The sequence below is a fragment of the Borostomias antarcticus genome (assembly GCF_949987555.1).
Source record: "Borostomias antarcticus genome assembly, chromosome: 1".
Classification (NCBI taxonomy): Eukaryota; Metazoa; Chordata; class Actinopteri; order Stomiiformes; family Stomiidae; genus Borostomias; species Borostomias antarcticus.
In genome coordinates this window covers 60656667-60673924 of record NC_140234.1, presented here as the reverse complement: position 1 = coordinate 60673924, position 17258 = coordinate 60656667, and the positions used below count along the sequence as shown (strand labels likewise).

The window sequence follows — 17258 nt, the reverse complement described above, 5'->3', positions numbered from 1 at the left end:
AGGGAGAGAGGGGAGGAGAAGAGAGAGAGGGGAGAGAGGGGAGGGGAGTTATTCAAACTGTCAGATGGCGTCTACATTGGCTTCGATTGGTGTAACAGAACTGTTTGCCTTTTGAAGGAAATATCGATGTGTGCTTCTATTGGCTCACTCTCAGACACACACACAACTCCTCAATCACACACACAACTCCTCAATCACACACACAACTCCTCAATCACACACACAACTCCTCAATCACAGCATACAACTCCTCAATCACACACACAACTCCTCAATCACAGCACACAACTCCTCAATCACAGCACACAACTCCTCAATCACAGCACACAACTCCTCAATCACAGCACACAACTCCTCAATCACACACACAACTCCTCAATCCCACACACAACTCCTCAATCACAGCACACAACTCCTCAATCACACACACAACTCCTCAATCACAGCACACAACTCCTCAATCACAGCACACAACTCCTCAATCACAGCACACAACTCCTCAATCACAGCACACAACTCCTCAATCACACACACAACTCCTCAATCACAGCACACAACTCCTCAATCACAGCACACAAACAAACACATTTTTACAGTTTATAGACATCATAGGAACATCTTGTTCAACACATTACAATAGGAAAATGGTGCAGAGTTTTGAAAACAGATGACTATGTGGTAAAATGAAATCTGACTGAAAAATACATTATTATTCACTTGTATACATCTCTTAGCATCCATGTTTTTATTCCATAAATGTGCTAATAAGATGCATAAAGCAAAGTGAGTTATTATTCAAGAATTAGACTGGGACCTAAGATCTATTCCATGTCTTAATACCATTGGGATACTAAGGCGCTTAAACATCCACCATTCCTCACACAAGGGAGTTAGTCTACTGAACCCAGCTATGTGAAGCTACTCTATCTACCCCCAACCCACCCCCGGCTCTGGGGTACCTCTGGGGTACCGGGATAGTGGCTGGCAGTCTGGCACTGGCCTAATCCTCAGTGAGCTGTGTATTTAGAGCCAGAGGGATGAGGGAGGGATGAGGGATGAGGAGGGATGACAGCAGTGCCCTGGTGGTGTGAGCAGAAGTGAACCTCCCAGCCCGAAAGAGCATTACTGCCTAATTATACATGAGTGATATTACATAGCCGCCCATCAACTCTCACTATTGTATGGGACAGCTATTATAATGACTTTTATAACAAGGTTTCTCTTGGAGCCCTTGGAGGGAACAGGGATATCTGTTTTGTTGAAATGGAATATGGAGGGAGGTACTGGGGAGGTCTGCAGCAGAGGAAGACTGAACACGTTCTTGTGCGTCCCATCTGTAGTCTCAGGAAGACTGAACACGTTCTTGTGCGTCCCATCTGTAGTCTCAGGAAGACTGAACACGTTCTTGTGCGTCCCATCTGTAGATGTCTCAGGGAGACTGAACACGTTCTTGTGCGTCCCATCTGTAGATGTCTCAGGGAGACTGAACACGTTCTTGTGCGTCCCATCTGTAGTCTCAGGAAGACTGAACATGTTCTTGTGCGTCCCATCTGTAGTCTCAGGAAGACTGAACACGTTGTGCGTCCCATCTGTAGATGTCTCAGGGAGACTGAACACGTTCTTGTGCGTCCCATCTGTAGATGTCTCAGGAAGACTGAACACGTTCTTGTGTGTCCCATCTGTAGTTGTCTCAGGAAGACTGAACACGTTCTTGTGCGTCCCCTCTGTAGATGTCTCAGGAAGACTGAACACGTTCTTGTGTGTCCCATCTGTAGTTGTCTCAGGAAGACTGAACACGTTCTTGTGCGTCCCCTCTGTAGATGTCTCAGGAAGACTGAACACGTTCTTGTGCGTCCCATCTGTAGTTGTCTCAGGGAGACTGAAAACGTTCTTGTGCGTCCCATCTGTAGTCTCAGGAACACTGAACACGTTCTTGTGCGTCCCATCTGTAGTCTCAGGGAGACTGAACACGTTCTTGTGCGTCCCATCTGTAGTTGTCTCAGGAAGACTGAACACGTTCTTGTGCGTCCCATCTGTAGTTGTCTCAGGGAGACTGAACACGTTCTTGTGCGTCCCATCTGTAGTCTCAGGAAGACTGAACACGTTCTTGTGCGTCCCATCTGTAGTCTCAGGAAGACTGAACACGTTCTTGTGCGTCCCATCTGTAGATGTCTCAGGAAGACTGAACACGTTCTTGTGCGTCCCATCTGTAGTCTCAGGGAGACTGAACACGTTCTTGTGCGTCCCATCTGTAGTTGTCTCAGGAAGACTGAACACGTTCTTGTGCGTCCCATCTGTAGATGTCTCAGGAAGACTGAACACGTTCTTGTGCGTCCCATCTGTAGATGTCTCAGGAAGACTGAACACGTTCTTGTGTGTCCCATCTGTAGTCTCAGGAAGACTGAACACGTTCTTGTACGTCCCATCTGTAGTTGTCTCAGGGAGACTGAACACGTTCTTGTGCGTCCCATCTGTAGTTGTCTCAGGGAGACTGAACACGTTCTTGTGCGTCCCATCTGTAGATGTCTCAGGAAGACTGAACACGTTCTTGTGCGTCCCATCTGTAGATGTCTCAGGAAGACTGAACATGTTCTTGTGCGTCCCATCTGTAGTTGTCTCAGGAAGACTAAACACGTTCTGGTCAGCGCGCAATCATTGCTCCAGCACGCTGTGCGCATGAGTGCTGAAGAAAGTGGGGAAGTTATTTTGTTTCTAAAGACGTTTCTAAAGATCGTATTACAGAGGCATGTGAAAAACCACAACAAGCCCTCGCTCTATGGAAGCACAACTAGCGATTCATAGAGACAGATTGATCAAAACAACCGTTTCGCGGCAGAAAATAGATTTTTTAGAAGCTGCATTCTCAGTGCCCCGTCCGCCGCCATTACATGGATATACTGGCTCACGCTGGATTTTAAATTTCTTCTACAGGCCTCCAAATTACACCAAAGTGATCTCTGTGAGTCAAACGTCTTATAATATGCCGTAAATAAGGTCCAGGTTGTCAAAAACAAGCATTCTCCTTTAAGGCCTTTGTGGGGGAAGCTTCATGCAGACTTCACACACACATTTCTTCTTCTGTGTATCTTTAAACAAACGCTGTCCCCTGTTTACTGCTCCGCCTCAAACAAACAGTGTGTCTCTCTGTGTCGTCGCTCATAGAATTCAGCAAAAGCTGGAAGTGGGAATGTGTGGATCTCAGCCTCCTGGCGTCTGAGGACTCCACGTGGGGGCGGGGCTCTGAAAGCACGCGCTCGTGTGATTGGTTACTGCGCCACGGCCGTCGGGTGCATGCGTGGATGGATGGATCACGCTGTGCTTACACAAACAGACTCACTAGCCTTGACCCTGCAGTCACCCAGCGATGCAGACGAGGATGTATGTGTCACGTGTCTGTGTGTGCGTGTGTGTGTGTGTGTGTGTGTGTGTGTGTGTGTGTGTGTGTGTGTGTGTGTGTGTGGCCCTGGCTGGGACCACATGTCCTCAGGTCCCTGGCTGGGACCACATGTCCTCAGGTCCCTGGCTGGGACCACATGTCCTCAGGTCCCTGGCTGGGACCACATGTCCTCAGGTCCCTGGCTGGGGACACATGTCCTCAGGTCCCTGGCTGGGGACACATGTCCTCAGGTCCCTGGCTGGGACCACATGTCCTCAGGTCCCTGGCTGGGACCACATGTCCTCAGGTCCCTGGCTGGGACCACATGTCCTCAGGTCCCTGGCTGGGACCACATGTCCTCAGGTCTCTGGCTGGGGACACATGTCCTCAGGTCCCTGGCTGGGACCACATGTCCTCAGGTCCCTGGCTGGGACCACATGTCCTCAGGTCCCTGGCTGGGACCACATGTCCTCAGGTCCCTGGCTGGGACCACATGTCCTCAGGTCCCTGGCTGGGACCACATGTCCTCAGGTCCCTGGCTGGGACCACATGTCCTCAGGTCCCTGGCTGGGACCACATGTCCTCAGGTCCCTGGCTGGGGACACATGTCCTCAGGTCCCTGGCTGGGACCACATTTCCTCAGGTCCCTGGCTGGGACCACATGTCCTCAGGTCCCTGGCTGGGACCACATGTCCTCAGGTCCCTGGCTGGGACCACATGTCCTCAGGTCCCTGGCTGGGGCCACATGTCCTCAGGCTGGTCCTGATACTACAGCTATGTATCTGAAGCAGGATATATGGAGACCTGCTGTGTGTTTCACCATCAAATCCTTTACAGCCTCCATTTTGTTTTTTTCCTTGACAGAAGAGAAATCCTGGAAAACAAAATGGGAGGCATGTAGTGCCATGCAAATAATGTAATAATTACCGTTAAAGTAATACGTGCCAATAATGTAATACTTTTTTTCAATTCTTATTGTAATAATAGTTGATAATGTAATAACTGGTCAATACATTTTCTAAACCAATAACGTAATCATCTTTCGAGCCTAATGTAATAACTTATTACATTATTGGCGGGCTATTATATCAAATCAAATCAAACTTCATTTGTAGAGCGCATTTCAAACACAGAGGCAACACAACGCTCTTTACAGAGATCAATCAGATCTGATCTTCATCAGAGTCATGAATTACATGTCTATCTTAGTTCATATACAATATATGTTCTATCTTCCTTCCCTTATTTGTTCTATCTTAGTTCATATTTTTGTTTTGTCTTATTCCATACATATGTTCTATATTAGTTCATATATATGTTCTCTTAGTTCATATTATGTTCTATCTTCCTTCATACAGTATATATGTTCTATCTTAGTTCATATATATGTTCTGTCTTAGTTCATATATATGTTCTATCTTAGTTCATATATATGTTCTATCTTAGTTCATATATGTTCTCTCTTAGTCCATATCTTAGTTCTATCTTAGTTAATATATAGTTCTATCTTAGTTCATATATGTTATCTCTTAGTCCATATCTTAGTTCTATCTTAGTTCATATATATGTTCTATCTTAGTTCATATATGTTCTCTCTTAGTCCATATCTTAGTTCTTAGATCTTAGTTAATATATATGTTCTATCTTAGTTCATATATATGTTCTATCTTAGTTCATATATATGTTCTATCTTAGTTCATATATGTTCTATCTTAGTTCATATATATGTTCTATCTTAGTTCATATATGTGTTCTCTTAGTTCATATATATGTTCTATCTTCGTTCATATATATGTTCTATCTTAGTTCATATATGTGTTCTCTTAGTTCATATATATGTTCTATCTTCGTTCATATATATGTTCTATCTTGGTTCATATATGTTCTCTCTTAGTCCATATCTTAGTTCTATCTTAGTTAATATATAGTTCTATCTTAGTTCATATATGTTCTCTCTTAGTCCATATCTTAGTTCTATCTTAGTTCATATATATGTTCTATCTTAGTTCATATATGTTCTCTCTTAGTCCATATCTTAGTTCTCTCTTAGTCCATATATATGTTCTATCTTAGTCCATATCTTAGTTCTATCTTAGTTCATATATGTTCTCTCTTAGTTCTATCTTAGTTCATATATATGTTCTCTCTAGTCCATATCTTAGTTCTATCTTCGTTCATATATATGTTCTCTCTTAGTTCATATATATGTTCTATTTTCCTTCATACAGTATATATGTTCTATCTTAGTTAATAAGGTATTTCTTAGTTAATATACATGTTCTATCTTCGTTTGTTCTATCTTGGTTCATAAATGTTCTCTCTTAGTTCTCTCTTAGTTCTATCTTAGTTCATATATACAGGTGCATCCCAAAAAACAATGCTGTGAAAAAGTCCATTATTTTCCCTAATTTAATTCAGTGACACTTTCATGTATTCTAGATCCATCACACAAAGTGAAATATTTCAAGCCTTTTTTGTTTTAATCTTGTACAGTATGTTCATTTATACACTAAATACTTGGTGGGGGCTGCTTTTGCACAAATTAATTGCATTATTGCATCAACGAGGAGCGTGGCATGGAGGCAATCAGCCTTGAAATATTTCACTACATGTATAATGAATCTATAATGTATGAAAGTTTCACTTTTTGAATTAAATTACGGAAAATAATGACCTTTCCACAATATTCTAATTTCCTGAGATGCACCTGTATGTTCCATCTTAGTCCATACAAGTATGTTCTATCTTTGTTCATATATATGTTCTAATTTTGTCCATATGTTCTATCTTTGTTCATATATATGTTATCTTATATATGTTCTATCTTAGTTCATATACAGTATATGTTCTATCTTAGTTCATATATGTTCTATCTTAGTTCATATATATGTTCTGTCTTAGTTCATATATATGTTCTATCTTACTTCATATATATGTTCTCTTAGTTAATATATATGTTCTATCTTAGTTCATATATATGTTCTATCTTACTTCATATATATGTTCTCTAAGTTAATATATATGTTCTCTTAGAGTTCATATAGGCCTATATGTTCTGTCTTAGTTCATATATGTGGGATATTTTTCTATTCTCATTTTCCGATGCTGAATGAGACTCTTCAGCTCCATTTAAGACCGTTAAGTGATCTTAGATGAGGATTTGAGCCCCTGATCCTCTCTGTCTGTTCTGACAGGTCATCACCCAGGCCAGCGTGGTTCACCCTCATGTCCCTCTCTCTTCTGACAGGTCATCACCCAGGCCAGCGTGGTTCACCCTCATGTCCCTCTCTGTCCTGACAGGTCATCACCCAGGCCAGCGTGGTTCACCCTCATGTCCCTCTCTGTTCTGACAGGTCATCACCCAGGCCAGCGTGGTTCACCCTCATGTCCCTCTCTGTCCTGACAGGTCATCACCCAGGCCAGCGTGGTTCACCCTCATGTCCCTCTCTGTTCTGACAGGTCATCAGCCAGGCCAGCGTGGTTCACCCTCATGTCCCTCTCTGTCCTGACAGGTCATCACCCAGGCCAGCGTGGTTCACCCTCATGTCCCTCTCTATTCTGACAGGTCATCACCCAGGCCAGCGTGGGAGAGGCTCACCACACCGTCCACACACCCTTCCAGAGGGTCGACGGCTTCTTCATCCCCCCCACCAACCTCATCATCACACACGTGAGGTAGGAAAGGCCAGCCGCTGGCCTCAAGATCACCTACACACACATCTGCACACACACACACACACACACACACACACACACACACACACACACACACACACACACACACACACACACACACACTCTTGCTTGTCACAGCCATCCTTCTGAAGTGGATGAGAAGTGAGCAAATGGGAATTCTAATGAGAGTCTGTAAAGTCTTCATCATCACAAGGGAACACTATTAACCTCTGTCTTCACCTTCGTCGTGCCAGGTTCGGCTTCGTCTTCCTCATGTCTGAACCCGCCGTGCATAAGATTGACCTGGAGACCTTCCACCGCATCAAGACCATCAGCCTGAAGAACTACAGCTGCATCCCCGTCAGCATGGCCTACACACACCTGAGCGGCTTCTACTTCGTCCAATGCCAGAGCAGAAGCCGCTCTTTAGCCCCGCCCCAGCTGCTCATCGACGGAGTCACGGACACGGTGATTGGCCCCAACCTAAACATCTCGGGCCAGGCCTTCGTGTCCCCGGACGGCCGCTACATCGTGACCCCGGACCGGCAGAGTTCAGAGGTCAGAGTCCAGACAGTGTCGTTCCAGGGGGAGCTGGGTTTGACCCTGGCGCTGGACAGCCCCCTCCCAGTGTCCGACCTGGTCTTCCAGCCCTCCATCGTGGAGGCTAACCAGTACACAATGGTGGCCTCCTTCAGCTCAGGTACGGACCTACTCTTCGCCGAGCTCTCCTCGGGCCACACCGAGGTCCTGACCAGTCTTAAAGAGCCCCTGGCCCCCCAGGCCTGGCCGTGGGGGGGGCCCAACAGGGTCGTGGTGTCCAGCGGACTGTTCGGCCATTACCTGGTCACTCCCTCTGCAGAATCCCTCTTCGTCCTCAACAGCAAGCAGAACACGCCGCACTGCGAGGTGTCAAAGGTCAAGGGGGGGAACACAGTGGTGTGGGTGGGCGAGGTATGAGAGAGAGAGGAACCAGGGAGGAGAGCAGAGAGAGAAGAGGAGGAGATCGGGCCAAAACACTTGAGATGTATTGTGTGTGGACAGTGAAGGTGAACTCAACCCCAGGACTCAGCAGGAAGGAACGGGGCTGTGTTACTGTAACAAAAAAAATAGAGTAATTGGGGAAAAAATATTAATAAAAAACGTGTGGTAGTCCTACTGGGAGGTGGCGTGAAACAGTGACCTGTGTGCACTTGACTGCTGAGAAGTTGTGTCTTTGCATTTCCTTCCTCGTATCACTGCAGATGAGAAATAGCAGAGAGATAAACGGTAACATTTTGAAAAATGAACTATGCACAATGCTCACTTTTTTTTTTTTTTTTAATAAAAGCTTTTTTTTCCCTTTCAAGATGTTTGTCGTTCACCAGTGTAGCACATCAGTCTCTACAAGTCGTCTGTCTGCCTCTAGTCTGTGTTTTCTGTCCTCTCATCAAACCCACAATCTCTATGACTTGCCTTTGTCCATGCTGTTGTACGCTCTGTCTAAAAGATCTCATCCGGACCAACACAGGTTGGCCTGAACACACGCTAACATTATTCCCTGTCTATCAGTTACTTCTCCAAAGAGCCCACTTTAATGGTAATTAGCAGTGGACTGATGATGTTTGACTAGTTTAGAGAACCAACAGAGGATAATGTAATTGTACACGTTATATGATGTTATATGGTCCATGATGTCCCTTCCATCACTGTAGACTTCTGTTATTTCCCGCTGCTCTGAGGTCAGCCTCTAGGGTGTTGGGAGGCAGATCCTGCCTAGGTTTGCTGTACCAGGTCTTGGCCTGTGTTTTTGCCCCTGTGACAAAACTTTCCTAAACCTTAAGCAAAATCCCTTACTTCACAATGGGGGACAGAGAATTTTAAGGCTCAATTATTATAATAATAATAATAATTATTATATTATTATTATTATTATTATTATTATTATTATTATTCTCTAAGGATACCCCTTTGAAAAAAGGCACTGTTTGTCCAGCCAACCTCATTCTAACCCTGTGTATTACTATGCTGTGTGGTCTCAGTTAGTCTGAACTGGGCCTTTATATCACACAGGATCACACACAGAACGATATGTACTTGTGAAAATGTTACTTCACACATGATGTCACTTACCTCCCTTTTGTGTCACGATGCGCTGTATCTCCCTCTTACCCTCATAAAATGGCCGCCGGCTGACCTTCTTGGTGTGATAGACATTAGAAGCACTGTTGTAGATAACATTGTTCTTGCTTAGAACACATCCAGACAAGGAACTGTACAGTTTGAGTTATGCATTTTGTGTGTTCTGGTTTATGAGGAAATTGTTTTGTAAAAAAAAAAAGAAAAAAAGAAAGCTAATAAAAATCTAACAAAAACAACCATGCGTCACTATAAATCAACTGGAACAAAAAAGAGGAATATTCAGGAATAAATCTTACTCTTGACACAACAATCTGTAGCTGATATGAATCTATGTTATGAAGTGAAGAGGGTTTATTTTACTCTGTGAGTCGTGTACACGTCTGTTCATCATGTTGATCTTTGCTCATGCATATCGATATGGTGGGCAGTAGTTTGCCATGCATTGTAACTATGTGATAGTTATCTAATAACACATGCTTCACGTTAGAGCAGCCTCCACACTGTAAACACGGCATGGATCACTTCCTTCTACCAGCGTTTCTCACTACAATTGTCTTATTCCATCCAAGGCCATATTTATACCTTTTCAACTCGAGGCGCAAAAAGCAGATGGATAGTGTGAGAGGTCAAGGTCAAGGTCAACTTTATTTATAAAGCACGTTTAAAATCAACCGAAGTTGCACCAAAGTGCTGTACAATATATAAAATAAACTAAAACAAAAAACAGAATAAAGTGCACATAATCACAGAACAATAAAAGGACAGGACACAAAACAGGACAGGGGATGTAGGCTATCAGGCCTCAAAAGCCAGTGAAAACAAGTGTGTTTTAAGCTGAGAGATATGGAGATAAAGTAAAACATTACATTTACGTTAGTCGTTTAGCTGGCAACTTTATCCAAAGCCACTTACAATAATTGCATTTAACGTAGGAAAAGTCAGTGTACTACTACTGTATGACTAAGAGCATAATCTAGTGCTGAAGGCAAAGTGAAGAATAGCGAACTAAAAATACGATTAGCAAATTACAGACATTCATTTCATGAACAAATTAATTGATTAATAAAATTAATTTTATATATATATATATATATATATATATATATATATATATATATATATATATACATAAGCCAAGGGGAGAGCCATCTCGGGAGGGCTTGTGACTAAGTGGTAAACTCTCGGGGGGGGGGGCACAGAGGGGGCCCACAGAGATTGTTAATTCCTAGGCCGAGCAGTGAGAAATTTAATTAATCAAAAATATCAATTTCCACCCGAAAAAACAATAAGGGCATATGGCGTATTTTTTTCCATCTTCATCCACTTATCCGGGGTCGGGTCGCGGAGGCAGCAGCTCCAGCAGGGAGCCCCAGACATCCCTTTCCCTGGCAGCATCAACCAGCTCTGCCTGGGGAATCTTTAGCCGCTCACAGGCCAGTGCGGAGATGTAGTCCCGCCACCTAGTCCTGGATCTACCTGGCCTCCTCCCAGCCGGACACGCCTGGAACACCTCCCTAGGGAGGCGCCCAGGAGGCATCCTCACTAGATGCCCGAACCACCTCAACTGGCTCCTTCCGACGCAAAGGAGCAGCGGCTCTACTACGAGTCTCTCCCAGATGACTGAACTTCTCACCCGATCTCTCAGGGAGACCCCAGCCACCCTGCGGAGAAAACTAATTTCGGCTCCTTGTATCCGTGATCTCGTTCTTTCGTTCATGATCCATCTTTCATGACCAGGCTTTTTTTTTCCGACCAAATTTATTTTTATCTACCCTCATGAACGTTCACAGGTATGTAGTACAAGCAGTTCTGATTATAGATGTTATTGTTCGGGCCGGGTCCGCCCCGGCTCACCCCCTGCTCCCAGTCTGGACCCTCGTCCCTGCCCCGGACCCCTGGTTCACTCTGCTCGCTCCTGGTCCAGACCCTCGCCCCTGCCCCGGACCCCTGGTTCGCCCTGCTCACCCCCTGATCCCGGCCTGGATTCTGGACCCTGAGCTCCTGTGCCCCCTGGACCTTCCTGGACCCTGAGCACCTCTCCCAGTGACTGCCCCTGCACTGCCCCCAGAGACTATTGTACACTTTGTCCACATTGTCACTTGGTTTTGTTCTACCTCCTTGTGTGTTTTGTCTTGTGTTCGTTGTCTTGTCTTCTATGTTGGTTTGTGTCCTCCCTGCCTCGTTCCCTGTTCCCTTCCCTTGTGTCCTTGTTCCTGTGTCCTTGTGTTGGTGTCTTGTTGGAATCCCTCCATGTCCTTGTCTGGGTGATTGTCTGCACCTGTGTCTCGTTATGTCTTGTTGCACACCTGTACGTTGTTCCTTGATTGTTCTCCCAGAGTATATATGCCCTCCTGTTTCCTTTGTTCTCTGTCGGTTCATTGTTAATGTTAGTGCTTGTTTCCTCTGCGTTTCCTCCCGGTGTTATTTTGGATATTAAAACCTTTGTTTTGAACCTGAGCTGCTTGCCTGCCGTCTGCTTTTGGGTCCTACCTCCACCAGCCTCAAACCCTAACAATAGATCTGCCCCCCAGGGGTGTCTAGTTCATTCCGAGGCCGAGCAGAAGGAATTTTATTTTTTATTTTTAAAAAATGTGTTCCACCGTTAAAAACAATAAGGGGTATGGATGGCATTTTTTTCAGACCAAATAAAAAAATACAAAATTAAAAGTACATTCTGATTATAGATCTGCCACCCAGGGGTGTCTAGTCCATTCCTAGGCCGAGCCGTGAGGAATTGAATTGACCCCCCCAAAAAATGTCCTCCCACAAAAAACATAAGGGGTATGTATGGCTTTTCTTTTTTTCAGACCAAATTTATTTGTATCTACAATCCTCATAAATTTTCACAGGTATATAGTACAAGTCATTCTGATTATAGATCTGCCACCCAGGGGTGTCTAGTCCATTCCTAGGCCGAGCAGTGAGGAATTTAATTGATCCCCCGAAAAATAATTTCCACCCGAAAAAACAATAAGGGGTATGTATGGCGTTTTTTTCAGACCAAATTTCTTTTTATCTACAATCCTCATGAACTTTCACAGGTATACTTGTACTACATGCCTGTGAAAGTTCATGAGGATTGTAGGTAAAAATAAATTTTGTCTGAAAAAAATGCCATACATACCCCTTATTGTTTTTTCGGGTGGAAATTATTTTTGGTGGATCAATTAAATTCCTCACGGCTCGGCCTAGGAATGGACTAGACACCCCTGGGTGGCAGATCTATAATCAGAATGACTTGTACTACATACCTGTGACAGGGGTGTCTAGTCCATTCCGAGGAATTTAATTGATCCCCAAAAAATGTCCACCCAAAAAGACAATAAGGGGTATCTATGGCGTTTTTTTTCAGACCAAATTTCTTTTTATCTACAATCCTCATGGACTTTCACAGATATGGCACCACCCCTGTCATGGTAAACAGTTATTCCAAAGTAATCACCTTTGTTAAAAAGATGACTTAGAGGAAACTTATACTTTCCAACCGTATGTGCTGGCTTCTTTTATTTTCAGCACGAACAGCACTCTTCATTGCATTACTGAAAGGTTGTTGAACCTCAACACATTTTTCCCTCTTGAATCAAAAATAAAACTGCATTTTGTAAACATCAAGAATGCTTTTCGTTTCATCTGCCTACAGTACAGTAGGTCAAAATAGATTCAACAAAAAATCACATTTCTTTCCATACTATTTACAGTTCGTTGTCAGGTTCAAGTTACTACTGTAAGTGATAACAGTGGTACGGCTTCTGTCTTGTATGAATATGGTGATATCTCCAGAAATTGTCACTGGTCAGTTGTACGGTCTTGGCCTGTCCATGTCTCTGTCTCCAGGTGGGAGCCGGGGTGAGGAGGGTGTTGGAGGTGGTGATAGGGAATGATCGAGAGGAGGAGAGAGTCTCTGGTCTGATCTCTCTGTTCCTCAGCAGAGACGTAGAGGTTGTCATGGCTCCTCTTGATGTGCTTGTGGAGGTAGATCTGGGAGGTGTAGGAGAACGGGCACTCAGAGCAGGAGAACACCATGGACACCTTGGACAACTCGTGACATCACACCTAGGAGAGTGAGCGAGAGAGAGACCATTAAAAAGGATTCTCTCACCTGCAGTACAAGCTCAAACAAGCAGTGGTTATATGTAGCTAGTGGGTTAGGAGACAGAATGAGACACTTGGTTCCTCCTCTGCTGGTGTTCAGGGCCTCAAAGTTGAGCATCAGGATAAACCTGTAATACTTTCTGGGGTCGCACAAAGCAGTTACCAAATGTTACCAACACGCCTCACTATCAAACTGATACCAACGCACACCTGGAATACTCTCACCCTGATTTAAAGGCATAAAAGTGGGGAACAGACATTCTTGACGCGGTTCCTAAAACTGGAGGGAAAAACCAGAAACATTCTCCCTCCCCTTCCCTCTCATCATTCTGCATGGGGCTGAGCTCCACCCTGACCGTGAGCTCGGTCTTGGAGGGCATGTGTTTGAAGACATCAGCCTTCTGAGCGTGTGTAGACCAAGCATGTCATGGGGCTTCCTGAAGTACAAGCAGTTCTGATTATAGATCTGCCCCCCAGGGGTGTCTAGTCCCTTCCTAGGCCGGGCACTGAGGAATTTAATTCAGCACCAAAAACTTTTTTAACACAAAAAAACAATAAGGGGTACAGTCCTCAGAACTAAAAGTCTGTGTCTGCAGACATACAGTCTTGGCGGCAGCGGCGGTTAAAACATATTACAACCTGCAACCACAAGGGGCAGTAAAGCACTGCTACAGTGAGGCTTCTCTGACAATCTGGTTGCTGTTGTTTAGACTATAGCCTAATGTAGGCTATGTTTCTCAGTTTAACAGGTCTAAATTGTGAACTGCTCTTTGGATTAGCTACAGCAGAGACAGTAGCCTGCATAAAATTGGTTATTTAAAGGGCTATCATTTTACCAACTGATCGGACTTCATTCATTCCACCCGAAAAAACAATAAGGGGTATGTATGGCGTTTTTTTCAGACCAAATTTATTTTTATCTACAATCTTCACAGGTATGTAGTACAAGCAATTCTGATTATAGATCTGCCACCCAGGGGTGTCTAGTCCATTCCTAGGCCGAGCTGTGAGGAATTGAATTGATCCCCCAAAACAATTTCCACCCCAAAAAACAATAAGGGGGTATGTACTGTGGTGACAGAATTTAAACATCCTGGAATCATCCTAGACTCTAACCTCACATTTAAAAAAACAGATTAAGATCACACAGACAGTCAAATTAAACTTTTTAATTTTAAATACATTCAAAACTGTCATGTGCAATGATAATGTCTCATCTCACATACTGCCTCACCAGCTGGCCCCAGACCTGCAAAACAACCTTAAAACCAATTGATTACATTTACAAACAGGCTCTGAAGGTTCTGGATGAGAAACCCATTCGTTACCGCAGATACTGCAGTATCCTAGACAAGCATGTCCTTCTAAGCTGGGACATGATCAAGCTCAGTGATGCCAGCCTGGTGTTTACCCTCCTCCAGGGTCCGGCTCACCCACATCAGCAGATTCACCACATCAGCAGATTCACCACATCAGCAGATTCACCACAGCAGCAGATTCACCACAGCAGCAGATTCACCACATCAGCAGATTCACCACAGCAGCAGATTCACCACAGCAGCAGATTCACCACAGCAGCAGATTCACCACAGCAGCAGATTCACCACAGCAGCAGATTCACCACATCAGCAGATTCACCACATCAGCAGATTCACCACAGCAGCAGATTCACCACAGCAGCAGATTCACCACATCAGCAGATTCACCACATCAGCAGATTCACCACAGCAGCAGATTCACCACATCAGCAGATTCACCACATCTGTTGTAGCAGGTGAATTTATCGTACTGTACCACTGAGGAAAAGCTCCTTTAGCCAGTCTGCCTTCGCTGTGAGAGCAGCCAAGTCCTGGAACACCATACCGCCACACATCCGCAATACTGAAACACACAGATCATTTAAACACACTCTCAACGCATGGTTAACAGATCATCAGGCATGTGAACATTACAATCAGCCCCTGTCTCATTCCCTGTCATGTAACCTGCTTGCTTGCCCATGTTGTCTGGATATCTGTCTGCTTCCTGTCTGCTTACTTGTATGCCTGCATGTTGTCTTGTATTGTCTTTGCATGTTTGTCTTGCATGGTCTTTGCATGTTTGTCTTGTATTGTCCTGCATGTTGTCTTGTATTGTCATGCATGTTGTTTTGTATTGTCCTTGCATGTTGTCTTGTATTGTCTTTGCATGTTTGTCTTGTATTGTCCTGCATGTTGTCTTGTATTGTCCTGCATGTTTGTCTTGTATTGTCCTGCATGTTGTCTTGTATTGTCCTGCATGTTTGTCTTGTATTGTCCTGCATGTTGTCTTGTATTGTCCTGCATGTTGTCTTGTATTGTCCTTGCATGTTGTCTTGCATTGTCCTGCATGTTGTCTTGTATTGTCCTGCATGTTGTCTTGCATGGTCTTTGCATGTTTGTCTTGCATTGTCCTTGCATGTTTGTCTTGCATGGTCTTTGCATGTTTGTCTTGCATTGTCCTTGCATGTTTGTCTTGCATGGTCTTTGCATGTTTGTCTTGTATTGTCTTTGCAAGTTTGTCTTGTATTGTCTTTGCATGTTTGTCTTGTATTGTCCTGCATGTTGTCTTGTATTGTCCTGCATGTTGTCTTGTATTGTCTTTGCATGTTGTCTTGTATTGTCCTTGCATGTTGTCTTGTATTGTCCTGCATGCTGTCTTGTATTGTCCTGCATGTTGTCTTGTATTGTCCTGCATGTTGTCTTGTATTGTCCTTGCATGTTGTCTTGTATTGTCCTGCATGTTGTCTTGCATTGTCCTGCATGTTGTCTTGTATTGTCCTGCATGTTGTCTTGCATGGTCTTTGCATGTTTGTCTTGTATTGTCTTTGCAAGTTTGTCTTGTATTGTCTTTGCATGTTTGTCTTGTATTGTCCTGCATGTTGTCTTGTATTGTCTTTGCATGTTTGTCTTGTATTGTCCTTGCATGTTGTCTTGTATTGTCTTTGCATGTTGTCTTGTATTGTCCTGCATGTTGTCTTGTATTGTCTTTGCATGTTTGTCTTGTATTGTCCTTGCATGTTGTCTTGTATTGTCCTGCACTTTGCACTTTAATGTGCATGATGCGCCTTTTAACTGTGTTGTTTATACAAATGTTATTTTGTCTTCATAGTGTTTTCTTTATTATGTTTTTATCCGGAACATAACCCCTTGCCCAGGGACTGCAGTTAACACTGGCACATTCACAGTCATGTTGATTGGTGTGCATTGTCCCTGTAAAAAAAAATAAACCAATAAAATTAAAATTAAATGTAAAAAAAAATTTGTAAGATGAATTCATTTATTGTAATGTGCTGCCTGGGACGTTATTCTCAACGATTAGAATGATAACATGTCAAAATGAAGTCTTCACCAACTGTTTTCTTCCACAGCCATCAAGTCTGACTTCCTGTAAACAAATCATTATCTGTGAGGCCCAATCTATCAATTTACAGTCCCAGAATTTAAAAAGTGACTGAGCCATTACTGTAACATGCTGTAAACAACAACACAAGAAAGAGAGAAGATGGAGGACTATGACTGTATGTGCTCATGGACCAAACAGGTCGTGTGATGAACAGACCTAATACAATGCCTAACCCTCACTTTACCTTGAAACTGCATCGTTGACAAGTAGACCAGTAGCCCACACGACGACCATAATGAATCTCCAGTTCTTTGGCCCTGACTTGATGACCTCTCTGAGCCCAGACCCTGTCCATCTCCAGGGTCATTGTCATTCATAGTGTTCAGGCCATTGAGGAAGAAGCAGGAAATTGGCCTTCACTCTTTTAAAAGTTAATCTATAGTCTTCGGTGTTCAACGCGCTCTCGGATCCATGCCCATTACTCACAGCCATGTTCTGCTGAGGGTCTGTCAATACTCTCTCTGTTAGTGGCACTGTTGTTCTGGGTTGCCGAGCAACTTTGCGGGGCGTCAAACCATAGAGCATGGTAATGTGATCCCACGGCCAATTACAGGCCATTCACATGGCCTCCATT

At 43.9% G+C, this 17258-nt stretch overlaps 1 protein-coding gene across 1 annotated transcript in view; it reads left to right on the top strand.

Moving 5' to 3' along the window:
* The window catches only part of fstl4 (follistatin-like 4), a gene marked incomplete at both ends in the record, with an annotated part of 105408 nt that extends 97400 nt beyond the window's left edge, over window positions 1–8008 (top strand). The window contains 2 exons of the mRNA XM_084437323.1: window positions 6942–7051; window positions 7306–8008. Coding sequence (XP_084293449.1) covers window positions 6942–7051; window positions 7306–8008 — 813 coding nt within the window. The remainder of the gene's footprint in view (window positions 1–6941; window positions 7052–7305) is intronic.
* Window positions 8009–17258: the final 9250 nt, after the last annotated feature.